Source organism: Hylobates moloch, unplaced genomic scaffold (assembly GCF_009828535.3).
Source record: "Hylobates moloch isolate HMO894 unplaced genomic scaffold, HMol_V3 SCAFFOLD_24, whole genome shotgun sequence".
NCBI lineage: Eukaryota > Metazoa > Chordata > Mammalia > Primates > Hylobatidae > Hylobates > Hylobates moloch.
The window spans coordinates 25185443-25208373 of NW_026652299.1; the positions used below are offsets into that span (position 1 = coordinate 25185443).

Sequence of the window (22931 nt, forward strand, 5' to 3'; positions counted from 1 at the left end):
TGCAGCAGAGGGGCCTGACTGTTAGAAGGAAAACTAACAAACAGAAAGGAATAGCATCAACATCAACGAGAAGGATATCCAAACAATAACCCCATCCGAAGGTCACCAACATCCAAGACCAAAGGTAGATAAATCCATGAAGATGAGGAAAAACCAGTGCAAAAAGGCTGAAAATTCCAAAAACCAGAATACCTCTTCTCCCCCAAAGGATCACAATTCCTCATCAGCAAGGGAACAAAACTGGATGGAGAATGAGTTTGACAAATTGACAGAATTAGGCCTCAGAAGGTAGGTAATAACAAACTCCTCCAAGCTAAAGGAGCATGTACCAACCCAATGAAAGAAAGTTAGAACCTTGAAAAAAGGTTAAAGGAATTGCTAATTAGAATAACCAGTTTAGAGAAGAACATAAGTAACCCGATAGAGCTGAAAAACATAGCACAAGAACTTCATGAAGAATACACAAGCATCAAGAGCCGAATCAATCAAGCAGAAGAAAGGATATCAGAGATTGAAGATCAACTTGATGAAATAAAGTGTGAAGACAAGATTAGAGAAAAAAGAATGAAAAGGAATGAACAAAGACCCCAAGAAATATGGGACTATATGAAAAGACCAAACCTACGTTTGGTTGGTGTACCAGAAAGTGATGGGGAGAATGGAACCAAGTTGGAAAACACTCTTCAGGATATTATCCAGGAGAACTTCCCCAACCTAGCAAGACAAGCCAATATTCAAATTCAGGAAATACAGAGAACACCACAAAGATACTCCTTAAGAAGAGCAACCCCAAGACACATAATCATCAGATTCACCAAGGTTGAAATAAGGAAAAAATGTTAAGGGTAGCCAGAGAGAAAGGTCAGGTTACCCACAAAGGGAAGCCCATCAGACTAACAGTGGACCTCTCTGCAGAAACCCTACAAGACAGAAGAAAGTGGGGGCCAATATTCAACATTCTCACAGAAAAGCATTTTCAACCCACAATTTCATATCCAGCCAAACTAAGCTTCATAAGTGAAGGAGAAATAAAATCCTTTACAGACAAGCAAATGCTGAGAGATTTTGTCACCACCAGGCCAGCCTTACAAGAGCTCCTGAAGGAAAGCACTAAATTTGGAAAGGAAAAACTGGTAACAGCCACTGCGAAAAACATACCAAAATGTAAAGACCATCAACACTGTGAGGAAACTGCATCAATTAATGGGCAAAACAACAAGATAGCATCATAATGACAGGATCCAATTCACACAGAACAATATTAACCTTAAATGTAAACCGGCTAAGTGCCCCAATTAAAAGATACAGACTGGCAAATTGGATAGAGAGTCAAGACCCATCAGTGTGCTGTATTCAGGAGACCCATCTCACATGCAAAGACACACATAGGCTCAAAATAAAGGGATAGAGGAATATTTACCAAGCAAATGGAAAGTTAAAAAAAAAAAAGCAGGGGTTGGCTGGGCATGATGGCTCACGCCTGTAATCCCAGCACATTGGGAGGTCAAGGCAGGCGGATAACCTGAGGTTGGGAGTTCAAGACCAGTCTGACCAACATGGAGAAACCCCGTCTCTACTAAAAATTCAAAAATTAGCCGGGTGTGCTTGTGCATGCCTGTAATCCCAGCTACTCGGGAGACTGAGGCAAGAAAATCGCTTGAACCCGGGAGGTGGAGATTGTGGTGAGCTGAGATCATGCCATCGCACTCCAGCCTGGGCAACAAGAGTGAAACTCTGTCAAAAAAAAAAAAAAAAAAAAGTGGGGGTTGCAATCCTAGGCTCTGATAAAACAGACTTTAAACCAACAAAGATCAAAAAAGACAAAGAAGGGCATGGTAAAGGGATCAACACAACAAGAAGAGTTAACTATCCTAAATATACATTTACTCAATACGGGAGCACCCAGATTCATAAAGCAAGTTCTCAGAGACCTACAAAGTGACTCAGACTCCCACACAATAATAGTGGGAGACATTAACGCCCCACTTTCAATATTAGAAAGATCAATGAGACAGAAAATTAACAAGGATATTCAGGACTTGAACTCAGCTCTGGACCAAGTGGACCTAATAAACATCTATGGAACTCTCCACCCCAAATCAACAAAATACACATTCTTCTTAGCACCACATTGCACTTATTCTAAAAGTGACCACATAATTGGGAGTAAAACACTCCTTAGCAAATGCAAAAGAACAGAAATCATAACAGTCTCTCAGACGACAGTGCAATCAAATTAGAACTCAGGATTAAGAAACTCATTCAAAACCGCACAACTACATGGAAACTGAACAACCTGCTCCTGAATGACTACTGGGTACATAATGAAATGAAGGCAGAAATAAATAAGTTATTTGAAATCAATGAGAACAAAGACACAACATACCAGAATCTCTGGGACACAGCTGAAGCAATGTTTAGAGGGAAATTTATAGCACTAAATGCCCACAGGAGAAAGCAGGAAAGAACTAAAATCGACACCCTAACGTCACAATTAAAAGAACTAGAGAAGCTAGCAGCAGACAAAAAAATAACTAAGATCAGAGCAGAACTGAAGGAGATAGAGACACAAAGAACCCTTCAAAAAATCAATAAATCCAATAGTTGGTTTTTTGAGAAGATTAACAAAATAGATAGACTGCTAGCCAGACTAATAAAGAAGAAAAGAGAGAAAAATCAAATAGACACAATAAAAAATTATAAAGATGATATCACCGCTGATCCCACAGAAATACAAACTACCATCAGAGAATACTATAAATATCTCTATGCAAATAAACTAGAAAATCTAGAAAAAACGGATACATTCCTGGACACATACACCCTCCCAAGACTAAATCAGGAAGAAGCCAAATCCCTGAATAGACCAATAACAAGTTCTGAAATTGAGACAGTAATTAATAGCCTACCAACCAGAAAAAAGCCCAGGACCAGAAAGATTCACAGCTGAATTATACCAGAGGTACAAGGAGGAGCTGGTACCATTCCTTCTGAAGCTATTCCAAACCATAGGAAAAGTGGGACTCCTCCCTAACTCATTTTATGAGGACAGCATCATCCTGATACCAAAACCTGACAGAGACACAACAAAGAAAGAAAATTTCAGGCCAATATCCCTGATGAATATTGATGCAAAAATCCTCAATAAAATACTGGCAAACCAAATCCAGGAGCACATCAAAAAGGTTATCCATCACGATCAAGTCAGCTTCATCCCTGGGATGCAAGGCTGGTTCAACATACGCAAATCAATAAACATAATCCATCACATAAACAGAACCAATGACAAAAACCACATGATTATCTTAATAGATGCAGAAAAGGCCTTTGATAAAATTCAACACCTCTTCATGCTCAAAACTCTCAATAAACTAGATATTGATGGAACATATCTCAAAATAATATGAACTATTTATGACAAACCCACAGCCAATGTCATACTGAATGAGCAAAAGCTGGAAGCATTCTCTTTGAAAACCAGCACAAGACAAGGATGCCCTCTCTCACCACTCCTATTCAACATAGCGTTGGAAGTTCTGGCCAGGGCAATCACACAAGAGAAAGAAATAAAGGGTATTCAAATAGGAAGAGAGGAAGTCAAATTGTCTCTTTGCAGGTGACATGATTGTATATTTAGAAAACCCCATTGTCTCAGTCCCAAATCTCCTTAAGCTGATAAGCAACTTCAGCAAAGTCTCAGGATACAAAATCAATATACAAAAATCACAAGCATTCCTATACACCAATAACAGACAGAGAGCCAAATCATGAGTGAACTCCAATTCACAATTGCAACAAAGAAAATAAAATATCTAGGAATACAACGTACAAGGGATATGAAGGACCTCTTCAAGGAGAACTACAAACCACTGCTCAAGGAAATAAGAGAGGACACAAACAAATGGAAAAACATTCCATGCTCATAGATAGGAAGAATCAATGTTGTGAAAAGGCCGTACTGCCCAAAGTAATTTATAGATTCAGTGCTATTCCCATCAAGCTACCATTGACTTTCTTCACAGAATTAGAAAAAAACTACTTTAAATTTCATATGGAACCAAAAAAGAGCCAGTATCTCCAAGACAATCCTAAGCAAAAAGAACAAAGCTGGAGGCATCATGCTACCTGACTTCAAACTATACTACAAGGCTACAGTAACCAAAACAGCATGGTACTGGTACCAAAACACATATATAAACCAATGGAACAGAACAGAAGCCTCAGAAATTATGCCACACATCTACAACCATCTGATATTTGACAAACTTGACAAAAACAAGCAATGGGGAAAGGATTCTCTATTTAATATATGGTGTTGGGAAAACTGGCTAGCCATATGCAGAAAACTGAAACTGGACCCCTTCCTTAACACTTTATACAAAAATTAACTCAAGATGGATTAAAGACTTAAATGTTAGACCTAAAACCATAAAAACCCTAGAAGAAAACCTAGTCAATACCATTCAGGACCTAGGCACAGGCAAAGACTTCATGACTAAAACACCAAAAGCAATGGCAACAAAAGACAAAATTGACAAATGGGATCTAATTAAACTAAAGAGCTTCTGCACAGCAAAATAAACTATCATCAGAGTGACTAGGCAACCTACAGAATGGGAGAAGATTTTTGCAATCTATCCATTTAACAAAAGGCTAATATCCAGAATATACAAGGAACTCAAACAAATTTATAAGAACAAAACAAACAACCCCATCAAAAAATGGGTGAAGTATATGAAAGGATAATTCTCAAAAGAAGACATTTAAGTGGCCAACTAACATATGAAAAACAGCTCATCATCACTGGTCATTAGGGAAATGCAAATCAAAACCACAATGAGATACCATCTCACGCCAGTTAGAATGGTGATCATTAAAAAGTCAGGAAACAACAGATGCTGGAGAGGATGTGGAGAAATAGGAAAGCTTTTACACTGTTGGTGGGAGTGTAAATTAGTTCAACCATTATGGAAGACAGTGTGGCAATTTCTCAAGGATCTGGAACCAGAAATACCATTTGACCCAGCAATCCCATTACTGGGTATATACCCAAAGGATTATAAATCATTCTACTATAAAGACACATGCACATGTAAGTTTATTGAAGCACTGTTCACAATAGCAATGACTTGGAACCAACCCAAATGCCCGTCAATGATAGACAGGATAAAGAAAATGTGGCACATATACACTATGGAATACTATGCAGCCATAAGAAAGGATGAGTTCATGTCCTTTGCAGGGACATGGATGAAGCTAGAAATCATCATTCTTAGCAAACTAACACAGGAACGGAAAACCAAACACCACATGTTCTCCCTTATAAGTGGGAGTTGAAGAATGAGAACACATGGACACAGGGAGGGGAACATCACACACCAGGGCCTGTTGGAGGGTGGGTGACTAGGGGAGGGATATCATTAGGAGAAATACCTAATGTAGATGGTGGGTTGATGGGTGTAGCAAACTACTATGGCACGTGTATACTTATGTAACAAACCTGCATGTTCTGCACATGTATCCCAGAACTTACAGTATATATAGATTAAAAAAAAAAAAAAGAGCTGCTTACAGAATGGAAAGTGATGTAAATTATGGAATGAACAATCCCCTCAGCCACAGCTCTGGGCTCAGGTAGTACTCACCTGCAGTAGCATCTGCTCTGAAGGCAAAGCTCATTGGTATGCAGTTAGCATTGCCCGTAACCCACAGTGCTATTGCTGCAGAATCACCGGTGCCATTTGTCCTTCAACTCTGAAAATAGCACAGTGGTAGCATTACTATTCAGACATATCCAGAAGAAACAACAAAGAACTAGTCATTCTTTCCACACTGGAAATATGAGAAAATCAAGCCTCATAAATTGGGTGGGACAAGGCCAGATGACAACTTGGTCTTTTTTGTATTCAGGCAAGTCAGTATTGCCCAGACTTTGAAGTCCCTGTGGCCGCAGTCTAGGGAGAGTAGCATGCCACACTCCCTGTGGACTCTGACTTACAGTGGCAGTCTCAGCTCTTAGTGTGGTTGGGGAAAGTGAATTAGGTTGAATGCCAAAATGAGCATGTGTTGATTAATAATTTGAAATCATTATCCACTCCAATTTCAGGTCATGATTCAGGGACGATTATTCAATATGCTGAGTGCTGTTCGTGAAATGGACAAAGAGAGTGTACTGAGAAAGACTGGCCAAGCAAAACAGTCGATAGCACAAGGTGAAGTAAGGCTGCAAAGCACAGAGATGCCGAGACTGATCATGCCTCTGAGCGTGAATTTTCCTTAGAATGAAGTTAGCTCTATGCAAATAAAACATTTTCACCAGTCACAAATATTAGTTTCCTATCTTTGCTATAACAAATCACTTGTGCCTTCTGCTTCCTCTTGTCACTAGAGACTAGGGTAGTCATCATTTATATTTGCTGATTGACTGGCTGAATCTGGTATTTTCTCAACCTAGCATTTACATATTAAGCCTTTTAAACTTAATGGCTTAAAACAATGCAAATTTATCATCTCACAGTTCTGGAGGTCAGAAGTCTAAAACAAGGTGTTGGTAGGGCTGCGCTCCCCCCGGGGACTTCAGGGGAGCCCAAGTCCTTGCCTTTTCCAGCTCCTGGAGTCTACCTGCATTCCTTGGCTTATGGCCCCTTCCCCACATGACTCTAGCCTCTTGCTTCTGTCCTCACATCTCCTTGTGTGAGTCTGACTCCTGTTTCCTTCCTATGCAGACTCTGATTACATAATGCCCACCTGTCTAGTGCAGAATAATTCCCCCATCACAGAGCCCCATCTGCAGAGTGCCTTTTACCATGGAAGATAACACATTCACAGGCCCCTGGGAATGGGATGTGGGTACCTCTGAGTGCCATTATTCAGCCTATCTCATGACATAAAGTGGATCTCTATGTCAGGTTTGGCTGAAATACCTACCCACTTGATAATAAACAAGGTCCCCCAACCCCAAACCAAGTTGTAATGTCTGTGAAGTTTGGCTGTGGCTAGACCTCCTGTTTTGTGCCCTCTGCTTCCTCTTGTCACCAGAGACTAGGGTAGTCATCATTTATACTTGCTGATTGACTGGCTGAATTTGGTATTTTCTCAACCTAGCATTTGCACATTAAGCCTTTTAATCTTGTATTGTCTTTCCCTAACTTAAGGAAATTTCCATGCTGGCCACCGTGGCCACTGTAGTAAATGCCTGTAATCTCAATACTTTGAGAGTCCAAGGTGGGAGGATCACTTGAGCCCAGGAGTTCAAGACAAGCCTGGGCAACATACATAGTGAGACCCCTGGATAATTAAAAATTATCCAGGACTGGTGGCATATGCCTGTAGTCCCAGCTACTCAGGAAGCTGAGGTGGGAGGATCAGCTAAGCCCAGGAGTTCAAGGTTGCAGTAAGCTATGATTGCACCACTACACACAAGCCCAGGTGATAGAGTAAGACCCTGTCTCTAAAAAAACAAAAAAAAGAAAGGAATTCCAATCCTCTGATGCCCAGCTTGGCTGGGACTGTTGGAGGCCCACTCTCGGTAGCTTCTAGGAGCCCAAACACCATATCGCCATCTTCTCCCAATACATATATTCCCAATCCACGGTTTGTTTGCCAGCCCACAAGCAGGCCCTGATCTTTCCAGAGTCTTCCTCCCTTCCTGGCCTGAGCCTCTGAGCCTGGCTCAGCCTTCCCCATCCTCCCTAGGCACAACCACACTCCCATCTGCCACTCTACTGAGACCCAAGTGTGTATTTTGTTTTTCAAAATATTGTATAACATTTTAATGATTCTCTTTCTTCCTCCTATATTATTTTTTATCTCTGGTGTTGAAGTTTCTAATAAAGAAACTCTTTTTTCTAAAAAATTATAAAATTTACTTGTGAATTCTGTGGGAATGTATAGAAAATGTCTTTGTTTACTTCTTTAATCTTTTTCTTTGCTTAATTCATCAGAGATATTTTAATTATGAATTATAGTTTTTTGGAAATAAAGATAAAATTTTTTTAACCAGAAAGGAGGTTGAGGTAAGAACCAATGGGCCATTAAAAGTGGAAATATATATATACACGCACACACCCACTAACTGGTATATGGAAAATATGCAAATATATATGGTGATTTCCCATAAAAATACCTTTAGTACCCCCTAAAAGTGCCGGTTTTTTCACCCATAGAGGCGAATTTCTTCAAATTCTTCCTGAGGCGGATCAGTCAGGATGATTATACCAGCAGGTTCTCTGTGTCGCCCAAGGAGGTGCTGCCCTTCGCTTTCCCAGACTGCAGCCCACCCCAGGACTCCAACGAGCTGGTAGGTGCTGTCAGGCTTGGTGGCGGGGTGTGGACATGATCATGATCATGTTGGGCAGATACAAGGCAAGCCCTACCTCAGTCTCAGTCCTTTCACCTCCTCCCAGAGGCTCCAAAGGAAGACCAGGAGAGTATTACCAGTGGAAAACCAGGGATCATCTCCTGCCATCTGCCTTGCTCCTGATACACCTGCACAGAGCTCCCTGGTAACCTGGGCTGGGTCCTTCCCAGCCTGAAATGCAGCATGAGCACTGACCCCCGCCCAACTGCCCTGGAACTGGGCCTGAGTGCAGAAGGGCAGAGAGAGGAACCGAGAGGGCCCCACCTGGCCCAGGGAAGCAGGCTCTGCTCAGCTGGGCCCTTCTGCTGCCTGGGCAAATGGTAGAAGTCAGGGAAGGGCAGCCCTCAAGTCTGGGCCTGACCTCATAAGAAGGGAATGTGGCCCCAGAAACTGACAATCTAACCCATCAGACTCACAACCCACTTCTCTCTCTCTCTCTGGTGTGTGTGTGTGTGTGTGTGTGTGTGTGTGTGTGTGTGTGTGTGTATGTGTGTATCTTTCTCTCTTGGGGTAGCAGGAGGTATAATGGCTCATCCTTCTTCCCTTCTGGGCACAATGGTGCATTATTGAAAAAGTGAGAGTTAACCCTTAGGTTGTATTTACTATAGGTCAGGCAGTGTCTTAAGTCCTTCCAGTTCACCTCATTTAATCTTCAACAAATCTACATGATAGGTTTACCATTTTTCAAATGAGGAAACTGAAGCACATATTCACATAGCCAGTAATAAAATGTTGCTCGAGTTCACATCGTTAGTAATGAAAAGTATACTTAAATCAATATTGCAAGTGCATGTGCAAAATACTTTGTTAATTTCAAAGAATAAATGTCATTCACATTCTAAAATATTTGTTAAGCATTGCAGGTAATCTACTCAAGAATTACGGGACTGAATTTAGAAATTCCATATGTTTTCTGCTTTTGATAATTGTGTGACTTAAAGGAGCAGAATAATTAGTTCCTAAGAAATAAAAATCCTGTGATTTTCAAGCAACAATAAATGTCTGACACTTGATAATTAATGGGATGAAGAGGTTGATGGGGTAGAAAGAGATCCTCACTGTGCAGTGCAGGCCTCCTCATTATTTTGAATAGTTTGAAGCTGATATGTTTCATTTGATATTTTAGTGGTACAAAGACTTCACTGCTGCTCAGGGTTGTTGAAAAATAGAGAGCTCAGCATTCCTATCTATAAAAAAGAATCTATTAATTTATTTCATAAATACTGTATTTCATCAATTCTAAGATGTCTTTTTCTTAAATTTAGCATCTAGAAATTGGGAAATGGTATTATTGTGGCCTATTAATGTTTCATCATATTAGTTTAGTGATGGTGTATTAGATTAGGGGATGTATGCTATTTTTTGAGTGCCCATCATATTCAGGCACCACCCAGATCCTCTGGGTGTTTGAGGCGGACTAGCATACAGGAAGTGTATTAGGTAGTGCTTCAGGGGTTTGCACCTGTGGAAGGCAGGCAGAGGGGACAGGATTGGGTGGAGAGAGAAGTAGGACTGGGGTCCACCTCAACAAAGGCGTCAGCTGGGCCTGTGAGAACTCTGAGGCTGGCACAGGGTGAGAGGACACAGCATGTTTCCCATGGCTTCAACCCGCCATGGAGGTGAGCTGCCTGGGAGGAGCACTTGACTCTCACTAAGGCAGTGCCCTTCAGATGAGGCAGCCCCTGAAGAGGGCTCCCCCGCCCCCAAGAGGTGTTTCTATCCCTACACTCCTGGCAGCTAGGGGCTGAGTCCTTCAAGCCTGAAGAAGTTTCTGAGTGACATATTCAGCCTCCACAACCGCAGAAAATAAAAGAGACTCACATCCACTAGGAGACATGGAGGAGGGGGTGATCAGGGCTGCCTTCCTGCCCTACAGATCAAGTGGCAACTGTGGTTGCAGCAGGAGTTGCTCTGAGAGTAGAACTGGTCATTAATATTTCAAAATGTAATGGAAACAGAAGCATAGCCACTCTTGCTCAGTGGTGATTCTCTGTTCTTTTTTTTTTTTCCTTTCACATTTTAGGCTCCTGATGGCCTTGGACTGGTCCCAATTAAGTCTTCAGAAGTTCAAATCAAGCAGAGTTATTCTTTCTTCGATCTGCAGGTCAGACCTGTCACATAAATTCATTAGTTGAGTTTCTTATTAAGTAAACAAAATATTCTTGAATTTGAATTGCAGTGTTTTATAGTTTTGCTTTATGGTAGATTACACTGTGTGGCACATTCTGCTGCTATGGGATGGCATATGGGAGGTACAGCAGATTCTTTTCTCATAGTGTGGCTTATGCAAACCAGGATTTCTACTCTGTGGATATACCCATATCATGCATATATGAAGCTATCTGAACTACATATATTAGAAACTTCAAGAAAAAAATACAAGATAAAGTGAGCAAAAATTAGTCAGCCTTTCTTGAGGTATATGACCACTTCTGTTTCTGAAAATGAAAATATTTTGGTGTACTTCTACACTTAAGCCGTGTAGTATGGTTGAGTAATTATGAACACTCATGTGTGCTGAAACCCAGAACAGGGCTCAGGACTTTCACTAAAGTCTGTCCAGTCTGGTCCAAACCAACAATAGCCACAATCCAATGACTACAACATGGTGCTTGTCTTACTTTTACCACCAGGAAGCTCGGAAATGCTGTTGTTGAGAAGTAGATCCCACCAAATGGTAACAGGTTTTTAAGGATGTTCAATCTTCTTTTACCTTCAGGTTCCTCAACTGTACAAAATTAAGAGATATCAGCCATTCTCTGTCCACAAGTCTTCGACAAGTTACAGACCTCAAAAGCTTGCCCGAGCCCTAAAGCAAGGAGCTGAGGTAACACACCCCCACCTTCCAGAATCTCTCTCATTTTTTCCCTCTTATCCTGGCATCAAAACTAACGTGCTGCACTTGGTCATTGTTAGGATGAAGTCACCACCATCATAGCCCTTCCGAAACAGGATTCCACAACTCAGCTCTCTGGCAAGACATCAATCTTGAGCATGAAACCACCTGAGGCCTTAGCCATGTCTCTAGATTATGATCCTCTGTATGTTTTTGTAAGTAACAACTGGCAGAAGCCTTGTCTTCTGTGTTTCTTTATTTCAGCAATTACTCTATAGGAAACAGAGCATTCATTGGGAATATTTTTTCTCTTTAGAATTTCAAGTGTTAAACAACATCTGACCTTTAAAATTGTGTGCCAGCCTTTATTTTTTGGAGAATATCAATGATTCCATCTTTTAGCAATTCCTGCATTTTTAATGAAAATAATTTTATGATCTTTTCTAAATATCTATAATATGTACATATAGGCCACAGAAGAAATTAAAAAAGAAATTAGAAAGTATTTTTAAATGAATGAAAATGAAAACAAACAAAAAATCTGTGGGAAATTTATAGCACTACACACCTACATTGGAAAAGAAGAAAAGTTTCAAGTTAATGTCCTAAGCGACCCCTTTAAGAAACTAGAAAAAGAAGGGCAGATGAAACCAAACTAAGCAGAAAAAAGAAATAATAAAGGTCAAATTGAAAATCAATGAAATAGGCCGGGCACAGTGGCTCACGCCTGTAATTCCAACACTTTAGGAGGCCAAGCCGGCACATCACTTGAGGTCAGGAGTTGGAGACCAGCCTGGCTAACATGGCGAAACCCTGTCTCTACTAAAAGTACAAAGAAATTAGCCAAACGTGGTCATGCCTGCCTATAATCCCAGCTACTCAGGAGGCTGAGGCAGGAGAATTGCTTGAACCCAGGAGCAGGAGGTTCCAGTGAGCTGTGATCACGCCACTGCACTCCAGCCTGGGTAACAGAGCAAGACTCCATCTCAGAAGAAAATAAAATGAAACAGAAAGCAGAAAAACAATAGAGAAAAACTGGTTCTTTGAGAAGACCAATAAAATCGATAAACCTGTAACCTAACTGATCAGGAAAAAAGGCAAAAGGCACAAATTACCAATGTCAGGAATGAGAAAGGTGACATCACTACACGTTCTACAGATTTTAAAAAGATAAGAGGTTAATATTATGAAAAACATGATGCCAGTAAATTTGATGACTTAAGTTAAATGTGCAAATTCATTAAAAGGCACAAACTGGGGGGTGGAGCCAAGATGGCCGAATAGGAACAGCTCCGTTCTACAGCTCCCAGCGTGGGCGATGCAGAAGACTGGTGATTTCTGCATTTCCATCTGAGGTACCGGGTTCATCTCACTAGGGAGTGCCAGACAGTGGGCGCAGGACAGTGGGTGCAGCGCACTGTGCGCGAGCTGAAGCAGGGTGAGGCATTGCCTCACTTGGGAAGTGCAAGGGGTCAGAGAGTTCCCTTTCCTAGTCAAAGAAAGGGGTGACAGACGGCACCTGGAAAATCGGGTCACTCCCACCCTAATTCTGCACTTTTCTGACGGGCTTAAAAAATGACACACCAGGAGATTATATCCTGCATCTGGCTCGGAGGGTCCTACGCCCACAGAGTCTCACTGATTGCTAGGACAGCAGTCTGAGGTTAAACAGCAAGGCAGCAGTGAGGCTGGGGGAGGGGCGCCTGCCATTGCCCAGGCTTGATTAGGTAAACAAAGCAGCAGGGAAGCTTGAACTGGGTGGAGCCCACCACAGCTCAAAGATGCCTGCCTGCCTCTGTAGACTCCACCTCTGGGGGCAGGGCACAGACAAAAAAAAGACAGCAGTAACCTCTGCAGACTTAAATGTCCCTGTCTGACAGCTCTGAAGAGAGTAGTGGTTCTCCCAGCACACAGTTGGAGATCTGAGAACAGGCAGACTGCCTCCTCAAGTGGGTCCCCGACCCCCGAGCAGCCTAACTGGGACGCACCCCCCAGTAGGGGCAGACTGACACCTCACACAGCCGGGTACTCCTCTGAGACAAAACTTCCAGACTAACGACCAGGCAGCAGCATTTGCAGTTCATGAAAATCCGCTGTTCTGCAGGTACCGCTGCCGACACCCAGGCAAACAGGGTCTGGAGTGGACCTCTAGCAAATTCCAACAGACCTGCAGCTGAGGGTCCTGTCGGTTAGAAGGAAAACTAACAAACAGAAATGACATACACACCAAAAACCCATCTGTACATCACCATCATCAAAGACCAAAAGTAGATAAAACCACAAAGATGAGGAAAAAACAGAGCAGAAAAACTGGAAACTCTAAAAGCAGAGCACCTCTCCTCCTCCAAAGGAATGCAGTTCCTTACCAGCAACAGAACAAAGCTGGACAGAGAATGACTTTGACGAGTTGAGAGAAGAAGCCTTCAGACGATCAAACTACTCCGAGCTAGAGGAGGAAATTCAAGCCAAAGGCAAAGAAGTTTAAAACTTTGAAAAAGAATTAGACGAATGTATAACTAGAATAACCAATATAGAGAAGTGCTTAAAGGAGCTGATGGAGCTGAAAGCCAAGTCTCGAGAACTACGTGAAGAATGCAGAAGCCTCAGGAGCCGATGCAATCAACTGGAAGAAAGGGTATCAGCAATGGAAGATGAAATGAATGAAATGAAGTGAGAAGGGAAGTCTAGGGAAAAAAGAATAAAAAGAACCAAACAAAGCCTCCAAGAAACATGGGACTATGTGAAAAGACCAAACCTATGTCTGGTTGGTGTACCTGAAAGTGACAGGGAGAATGGAACCAAGTTGGAAAACACTCTGCAGGATGTTATCCAGGAGAACTTCCCCAATCTAGCAAGGCATGCCAACATTCAGATTCAGGAAATACAGAGAATGCCACAAAGATACTCCTCAAGAAGAGCAACTCCAAGACACATAATTGTCATATTCACCAAAGTTGAAATGAAGGAAAAAATGTTAAGAGCAGCCAGAAAGAAAGGTCGGGTTACCCACAAAGGGAAGCCCATCAGACTAACAGCTGATCTCTCGGCAGAAACTCTACAAGCCAGAAGAGAGTGGGGGCTGATATTCAACATTCTTAAAGAAAAGAATTTTCAACCCAGAATTTCCTATCCCGCCAAACTAAGCTTCATAAGTGAAGGAGAAATAAAATACTTTACAGACAAGCAAATGCTGAGAGATTTTCCAGGCCTGCCCTAAAAGAGCTCCTGAAGGAAGCACTAAACATGAAAAGGAACAACCAGTACCGGTCACTGCAAAATCATGCCAAATTTTAAAGACCATCCAGGCTAGGAAGAAACTTCATCAACTAACGAGCAAAATAACCAGCTAACATCATAATGACAGGATCAAATTCACACATAACAATATTAACTTTAAATGTAAATGGACTAAATGCTCCAATTAAAAGACACAGACTGGCAAATTGGATAAAGAGTCAAGACCCATCAGTGTGCTGTATTCGGGAAACCCATCTCACGTGCAGAGACACACATAGGCTCAAAATAAAAGGATGGAGGAAGATCTACCAAGCAAATGGAAAACAAAAAAAGGCAGGGGTTGCAATCCTAGTCTCTGATAAAACAGACTTTAAACCAACAAAGATCAAAAGAGACAAAGAAGGCCATTATATAATGGTAAAGGGATCAATTGAACAAGAAGAGCTAACTATCCTAAATATATATGCACCCAATACAGGAGCACCCAGATTCATAAAGCAAGTCCTGAGTGACCTACAAAGGGACTTAGACTCCCACACAATAACAATGGGAGACTTTAACACCCCACTGTCAACATGAGACAGATCAACGAGACAGAAAGTTAACAAGGATACCCAAGAATTGAACTCAGCTCTGCACCAAGCGGACCTAATAGACATCTACAGAACTCTCTACCCCAAATCAACAGAATATACATTTTTTTCAGCACCACACCACACCTATTCCAAAATTGACCACATAGTTGGAAGTAAAGCTCTCCTCAGCAAATGTAAAAGAACAGAAATTATAACAAACTGTCTCTCAGACCACAGTGCAATCAAACTAGAACACAGGATTAAGAAACTTACTCAAAACCGCTCAACTACATGGAAACTGAACAACCTGCTCCTGAATGACTACTGGGTACATAATGAAATGAAGGCAGAAATAAAGATGTTCTTTGAAACCAACAAGAACAAAGACACAACATACCAGAATCTCTGGGACACATTCAAAGCAGTGTGTAGAGGGAAATTTATAGCACTAAATGCCCACAAGAGAAAGCAGGAAAGATCCAAAATTGACACCCTAAGATCACAATTAAAAGAACTAGAAAAGCAAGAGCAAACACATTCAAAAGCTAGCAGAAGGCAAGAAATAACTAAAATCAGAGCAGAACTAAAGGAGATAGAGACACAAAAAAACCTTCAAAAAATTAATGAATCCAGGAGCTGGTTTTTTGAAAAGATCAACAAAATTAATAGACCACTAGCAAGACTAATAAAGAAGAAAAGAGAGAAGAATCAAATAGGCGCAATAAGAAATGATAAAGGGGATATCACCACCGATCCCATAGAAATACAAACTACCATCAGAGAGTACTACAAACACCTCTATGCAAATAAACTAGAAAATCTAGAAGAAATGGATAAATTCCTCGACACATACACCCTCCCAAGACTAAACCAGGAAGAAGTTGAATCTCTGAATAGACCAATAACAGGCTCTGAAATTGTGGCAATAATCAATAGCTTACCAACCAAAAAGAGTCCAGGACCAGATGGATTCACAGCCGAATTCTACCAGAGGTACAAGGAGGAACTGGTACCATTCCTTCTGAAACTATTCCAATCAATAGAAAAAGAGGGACTCCTCCCTAACTCATTTTATGAGGCCAGCATCATCCTGATACCAAAGCTGGGCAGAGACACAACCAAAAAAGAGAATTTTAGACCAACATCCTTGATGAACATTGATGCAAAAATCTTCAAAAAATACTGGCAAACCAAATCCAGCAGCACATCAAAAAGCTTATCCACCATGATCAAGTGGGCTTCATCCCTGGGATGCAAGGCTGATTCAACATATGTAAATCAATAAATGTAATCCAGCATATAAACAGAACCAAAGACAAAAACCACATGATTATCTCAATAGATGCAGAAAAGGCCTTTGACAAAATTCAACAACGCTTCATGCTAAAAACTCTCAATAAATTAAGTATTGATGGGACATATCTCAAAATAATAAGAGCTATCTATGACAAACCCACAGCCAATATCATACCGAATGGGCAAAACCTGGAAGCATTCCCTTTGAATACTGGCACAAGACAGGGATGCCCTGTCTCACCACTCCTTTTCAACATAGTGTTGGAAGTTCTGGCCAGGGCAATTAGGCAGGAGAAGGAAATAAATGGTATTCAATTAGGAAAAGAGGAAGTCAAATTGTCCCTGTTTGCTGATGACATGATTTTATATCTAGAAAACCCCATTGTCTCATCCCAAAATCTCCTTAAGCTGATAAGCAACTTTGGCAAAGTCTCAGGATACAAAATCAATGTACAAAAATCACAAGCATTCTTATACACCAATAACAGACAAACAGAGAGCCAAATCACGAGTGAACTCCCATTCACAATTGCTTCAAAGAGAATAAAATACCTAGGAATCCAACTTACAAGGGACGTGAAGTACCTCTTCAAGAATTACAAACCACTGCTCAATGAAATAAAAGAGGATACAAACAAATGGAAGAACATTCCATGCTCATGAGTTGGAAGAATCAATATCGTGAAAATGGCCATACTGCCCAAGGTAATTTATAGATTCAATGCCATCCCCATCAAGCTACCAATGACTTTCTTCACAGAATTGGAAAAAACTACTTTAAAGTTCACATGGAACCAAAAAAGAGCCCGCACTGCCAAGTCTATCCTAAGCCAAAAGAACAAAGCTGGAGGCATCACGCTACCTGACTTCAAACTATATTACAAGGCTACAGTAAGCAAAACAGCATGGTACTGGTACCAAAACAGAGATATAGATCAATGGAACAGAACAGAGCCCTGAGAAATAACGCCATGTATCTACAACTATCTGATCTTTGACGAACCTGACAAAAACAAGCAATGGGGAAAGGATTCCCTATTTAATAAATGGTGCTGGGAAAACTGGCTAGCCCTATGTAGAAAGCTGAAACTGGATCCCTTCCTTACACCTTATACAAAAATTAATTCAAGATGGATTAAAGACTTACATGTTAGACCTAAAACCATAAAAACCCTAAAAGAAAACCTAGGCATTACCATTCAGGACATAGGCATTGGCAAGGACTTCACATCTAGAACACCAAAAGCAATGGCAACAAAAGCCAAAATTGACTAATGGGATCTAGTTAAACTAAAGAGCTTCTGCACAGCAAAAGAAACTACCATCAGAGTGAACAGGCAACCTACAAAATGGGAGAAAATTTTCACAACCTACTCATCTGACAAAGGGCTAATATCCAGAATCTACAATGAACTCAAACAAATTTACAAGAAAAAAACAAACAACCCCATCAAAAAGTGGGCAAAGGACATGAACAGACACTTCTCAAAAGAAGACATTTATGCAGCCAAAAAGCACATGCAAAAATGCTGATCATCACTGGCCCTCAGAGAAATGCAAATCAAAACCACAACGAGATACCATCTCACACCAGTTAGAATGGCCATCATTAAAAAATCAGGAAACAACAGGTGCTGGAGAGGATGTGGAGAAATAGGAACACTTTTACACTGTTGGTGGGACTGTAAACTAGTGCAACCATTGTGGAAGTCAGTGTGGCAATTCCTCAGGGGTCTAGAACTAGAAATACCATTTGATGCAGCCATCCCATTGCTGGGTATATACCCAAAGGACTATAAATCATGCTGCTATAAAGACACATGCACACATATGTTTATTGCGGCACTATTCACAATAGCAAAGACTTGGAACCAACCCAAATGTCCAACAACGATAGACTGGATTAAGAAAATGTGGCACATATACACCATGGAATACTAGCAGCCATAAAAAGTGATGAGTTCATGTCCATTGTAGGGACATGGATAAAACTAGAAACCATCATTCTCAGTAAACTATTGCAAGGACAAAAAACCAAACACCGCATGTTCTCACTCATAGGTGGGAATTGAACAATGAGAACACATGGACACAGGAAGGGGAACATCACACTCCGGGGACTGTTGTGGGTTGTGGGGAGGGGGGAGGGATAGCATTAGGAGATATACCTAATGCTAAATGACAAGTTAATGGGTGCAGCACACCAACATGGCACATGGATACATATGTAACAAACCTGCACACTGTGCACATGTACCCTAAAACTTAAAGTACAATAATAAAAAAATAAAAATAAATAAAAGGCACAAACTGTAAAATCTTATTTAAGAGGAGATAAATAGCCAAAACAGCTTTTTTTTTTTTTTGAGACAGCATCTCGCTCTGTCCCCCAGGCTGGAGTGCAGTGATGCAATCTTGGCAAGCTCCGCCTCCCAGGTTCACGCCATTCTCCTGCCTCAGCCTCCTGAGTAGCTGGGACTACAGGCACCCGCCACCACGCCCGGCTAATTTTTTTGTATTTTTAGTAGAGATGGGGTTTCCCCATATTGGCCAGGATGGTCTCGATCTCCTGACCTCATGATCCGCCCGCCTCAACCTCCCAAAGTGCTGGGATTACAGGCGTGAGCCATTGCGCTCGGCAAAATAGCTTTATATCTGTTAAAGAAATTGAATTTTTGGTTGAAAACTTTCCCACAAAGAAACCTCCAGGCTCAGATGCCTTCACTACGGAATTCTGCCAAATATTTAAGGAAGGAATAATACAAAATCTACACAAGTCCTTCCAGAAAATGGAAGAGAAGAGACTAATTCCCAAATCATTCTAGAGGCTAGTATTACTCTGATACCAAAGCCAGACAGAGATATTACAGGAAAAAAAAAAGAAAAGATCAATATCCTTCATGAACATAGATGAAAATATTTTTAACAAAATTTTAATAAATCAAATTAATTGCTTTATAAAATGGATAATGTATCATAAACAAATAGGGGCTTGAACCAGGAATACAAGATTAATTTAACATTAAAAATTTACTGTAGTTTACATATAACACACCAAAAAGGAAAGACATCTCAATAGTAACAGAAAAATTATCTAACATCCATTCCTGATGAACACTATCAGCAAGTGCAGGATAGAAGGGAACTTCCTCAACCAAATAATGGTCATCTATTTAAAACCTAGAGCCAACATCAAAGTGAGTAGTAAACGAATGAATGCCTTCCTCCTAAGATCAAGAATAAGGCAAGGATGTCTGCTCTCACTAATTCTATTCAGGATTATAAGTATAGCCAATGTAACAAGACAAGAAAAATAAATAAAAGTCACCCAGATTTGAAAAGAAGACATAAAACCATGTTTATTTACAAAAAAAAAAAGATTGTCTATCAAGAAAATACAATGAAATCTACAAAAAAACTACTTAAACTAATAAAGGAATTTAACAGGATTGCAGGATGCAGAATCACCATATAAAAATCAATTATATGTCTTTATACTAGCAACAAACATTCTGAAACTTGTTTCAAAAGCTGTATCATTTAACAAGAGCATCAAAACATGAAATATTTAGAGATAAATATGACAAAAATGTATAAGACCAGTACACTGAAAATTATAAAACTTTACTGAGAGAACTCAAAGAAAACCTAAATAAATGGAGAAATAAACAGATTAATGGAAGAGAATAGAGGATCCAGAAATATATTCATTCATACATTATGGTCAATTGATTTTTGACAAAGGTCAGAGATAATTCATTAGAAAAAAGATAATCTTTCAACAAATAGTGCTAGAGCATTTGGATATCTATTTACCAAAAATAAAAATAAAAATTTCAATTAGTACCTCACACCATCTACATAAATTAATACAACATGGACCATAGACCTAAATAGAAAACCTGAAACTATAAAACTACTAGAAAACATGTAGAAAATCTTTGTGATCTTCAGTTAGACAAAGATTTCTTAGACAAAACACCAAAAAACCACAATCCATAAATGAAAAAGAAAACATAGATTAATTGGACTTTGTCCAAATTAAAAATTTCTGTTAATGTTAAGAAAATAAAAATATAAATCACAGACTTGGAGAAAATATTTGGAAATCACATATCTGATAAGAACTTGTATCCAGAATATATAAAGAACTGTCAAAACTCACAAAGGAAACAGTCAACAGAATGAAAAAGTGACCTACAGAATAAATAAAAGTGACCTACAGAATAAATAAATATATAGTCAGCAAACTATATATTTGATAAGGAGTTACTACCCAAAATATATAAGAAACTTCTACAACTCAATAGTGAAATAAAAACTAATAACTCAATTTAAAAATGGGTTAAAACTTGAATAGACATTTCTCCAAAGAAGACTTATAAATGGCCAACAGCTATATGAAAAAAATGCTCACCACTAACCATCAGAAAAAAAATCAAAACCACAATGAGATATTACTTAACATCTGTTAAGAAGGCTATTACTAAAAAAAAAAACACACACAGTAAGTGTTAAGGAAGATGTAGAGAAATTGGAATCCTTACACACTATTGGTAGAAATCCAAAATGGTGCATCCACTATAGAAAATAGTATGGAAGTTCCTCAAAAAATTAAATATAGAACTGCCATATGATCCAGCAATCAGCTGGGTGTGGTGGCACATGCCTATAGTCCTAGCTACTTGGGAGGCTGAGGCAGGAGGACCCCTTGACCTCAGGAGTTCAAGGCTGCTGTGAGCTGTGATTTCACTACTGCACTCCTGCCTGGGCAACAGAGTGAGACCCTGTCTCGAATAATAATAACAGTAATAATAATAATGTGATCCAGCAATCCCACTTCTGGATATGTTTCCAGAAGTATTAAAATCAGGGCTAGGCATGGTGGTTGATGCCTGTACTCTCAACACTTTGGGAGGCTAAGGCAGGAGGATCACTTGAGCCCGGGAGTTTGAGACCAGCCTAGGCAACATAACAAGAGGCTGTTTCTACAAAAAATTAGCCAGGTGTGATGGCAAAAGCCTGTAGTCCTAGCTATTTGGGAGGCTGAGGTGGGAGGATCGTTCGAGCCCAGGAGGTCGAGGTTGCAGTGAGCCATGATGGCACCACTGCACTCCAGCCTGGGTGACAGAACAAGACCCTGTTTCAAAAAATAGAGAGAAAGAAATCAGGATATCAAAGAGATACTAACATTCCTGTGTTCATTGCAGCACTATTCACAATAGCTAAGATGTGGAAACAATCTAAAAATCTATCAACAGATGAATGGAATAAAAAAAGTGACATATTCAGACAGTGGAATACAATTCAGCCTTAAAAAAGGAGGAAATTCTGTAATACACAACAGCATTGATAAACCTTGAGGACATTATGCTAAGCTAAATAAGCCAGTCACAGAAAGACAAATACTGTATGATTCTGCTTATATGAGATATTGATAATAGCCAGACTGACAGAATCAAAGAGTGAATGGTGGTTATCAGAGGCTGAGAGAGGGGAAAATGGGGAGTTACTAGGCAACAGGCATAAAGTTGCAGTCAAGAAAGGTGAATCCGCTCTCACAATCTGCAGTACAACATCACACTTGTAGCCAATAATGCACATTTAAAAATTTGTTAAAAGGGTAGTTCTCATGCTAAGTGTTGCTACCACAATATAATAAATAATTTTTAAAAGATTATCAGAACTCAATAATAAGAAAGCAAACAATCCAATTTTTAAATGGGCAAAAGATTTGAACACATACTTCACCAAAGAAGATATACAGATGGCAAATATGCACATGAAAAGGTGCACAGAATAATGCATCATTAATAATGCAAATTAAAACGGCAATGAGATCTCTCTGTTAGAACACCTACAATTTGAAAAACTGCTGGTGGGAATGTAAAATGGTACAACTACTTTGGAAAACTGTTTGGCAGTTTCTTACAAAGTTAGTAGTTAACATATACCCACCATATGTCCAACCATTCCATTCCTAGCTATTCACCCAAAATAAATGGGAGCATTAAACTTGTGCAAGAATATTCATAGCAGATTTATATGTTCCCAAAACTGGAAAATAAGTGTCCATTAGCAGGTTAACAGATAAACAAATTGTGGCATAACCATACAATTGAATAATCTTCAGTAATAGAAAGGAATGAACTCTTCATATATGTAAAAATGTGGATGATCCTCAAAACAATCATCTTGGGTAAAAGAAATCAGACAAAAAAGATTACATGCTGTTTTGTTCAATTTAGATAAAAGTCTAGAACATCTAAAGTAATCTACAGAGACAGAAAGATTGGTGGCTGCCTGTGGATGGGTTGGGTGGATGGTGTGGAGGGGCAGGAAGTGAGGATGGGGGAATGATGAAGGGCATGAAATAACTCTTGGGGGTGATGGAAATGTTCATTATGTTTATGACGGCAATGGTTTTGCAGGTGTAACAAGTGTTAAAACATATCAAACTGTAATTTAAATATGTGTCATTTATTGTACATCAACTATACATCAGTACAGCAGTAAAAGTAAGAATTAGGAGACCCTAAGGAAGGAAAAGAAATACTGTAGTGGTTACAACTGGTGAAGCATTATAGTGAAGTCTTGGGCTGATCTCTGGTCATTCAGTCTGGAGGAG

General features: G+C 40.0%; 1 protein-coding gene across 4 annotated transcripts in view; it reads left to right on the forward strand.

Annotated features, from left to right (window-relative positions):
* The window catches only part of CFAP221 (cilia and flagella associated protein 221), a 125431-nt gene that overhangs the window by 81714 nt on the left and 20786 nt on the right, over positions 1-22931 (forward strand). For all 4 annotated transcript variants that reach the window (XM_058434375.1, XM_032145734.2, XM_058434376.1 and 1 more), the window contains 5 exons: positions 6107-6212; positions 8166-8299; positions 10383-10463; positions 11079-11186; positions 11276-11410. In XM_058434375.1, coding sequence (XP_058290358.1) covers positions 6107-6212; positions 8166-8299; positions 10383-10463; positions 11079-11186; positions 11276-11410 — 564 coding nt within the window. The remainder of the gene's footprint in view (positions 1-6106; positions 6213-8165; positions 8300-10382; positions 10464-11078; positions 11187-11275; positions 11411-22931) is intronic.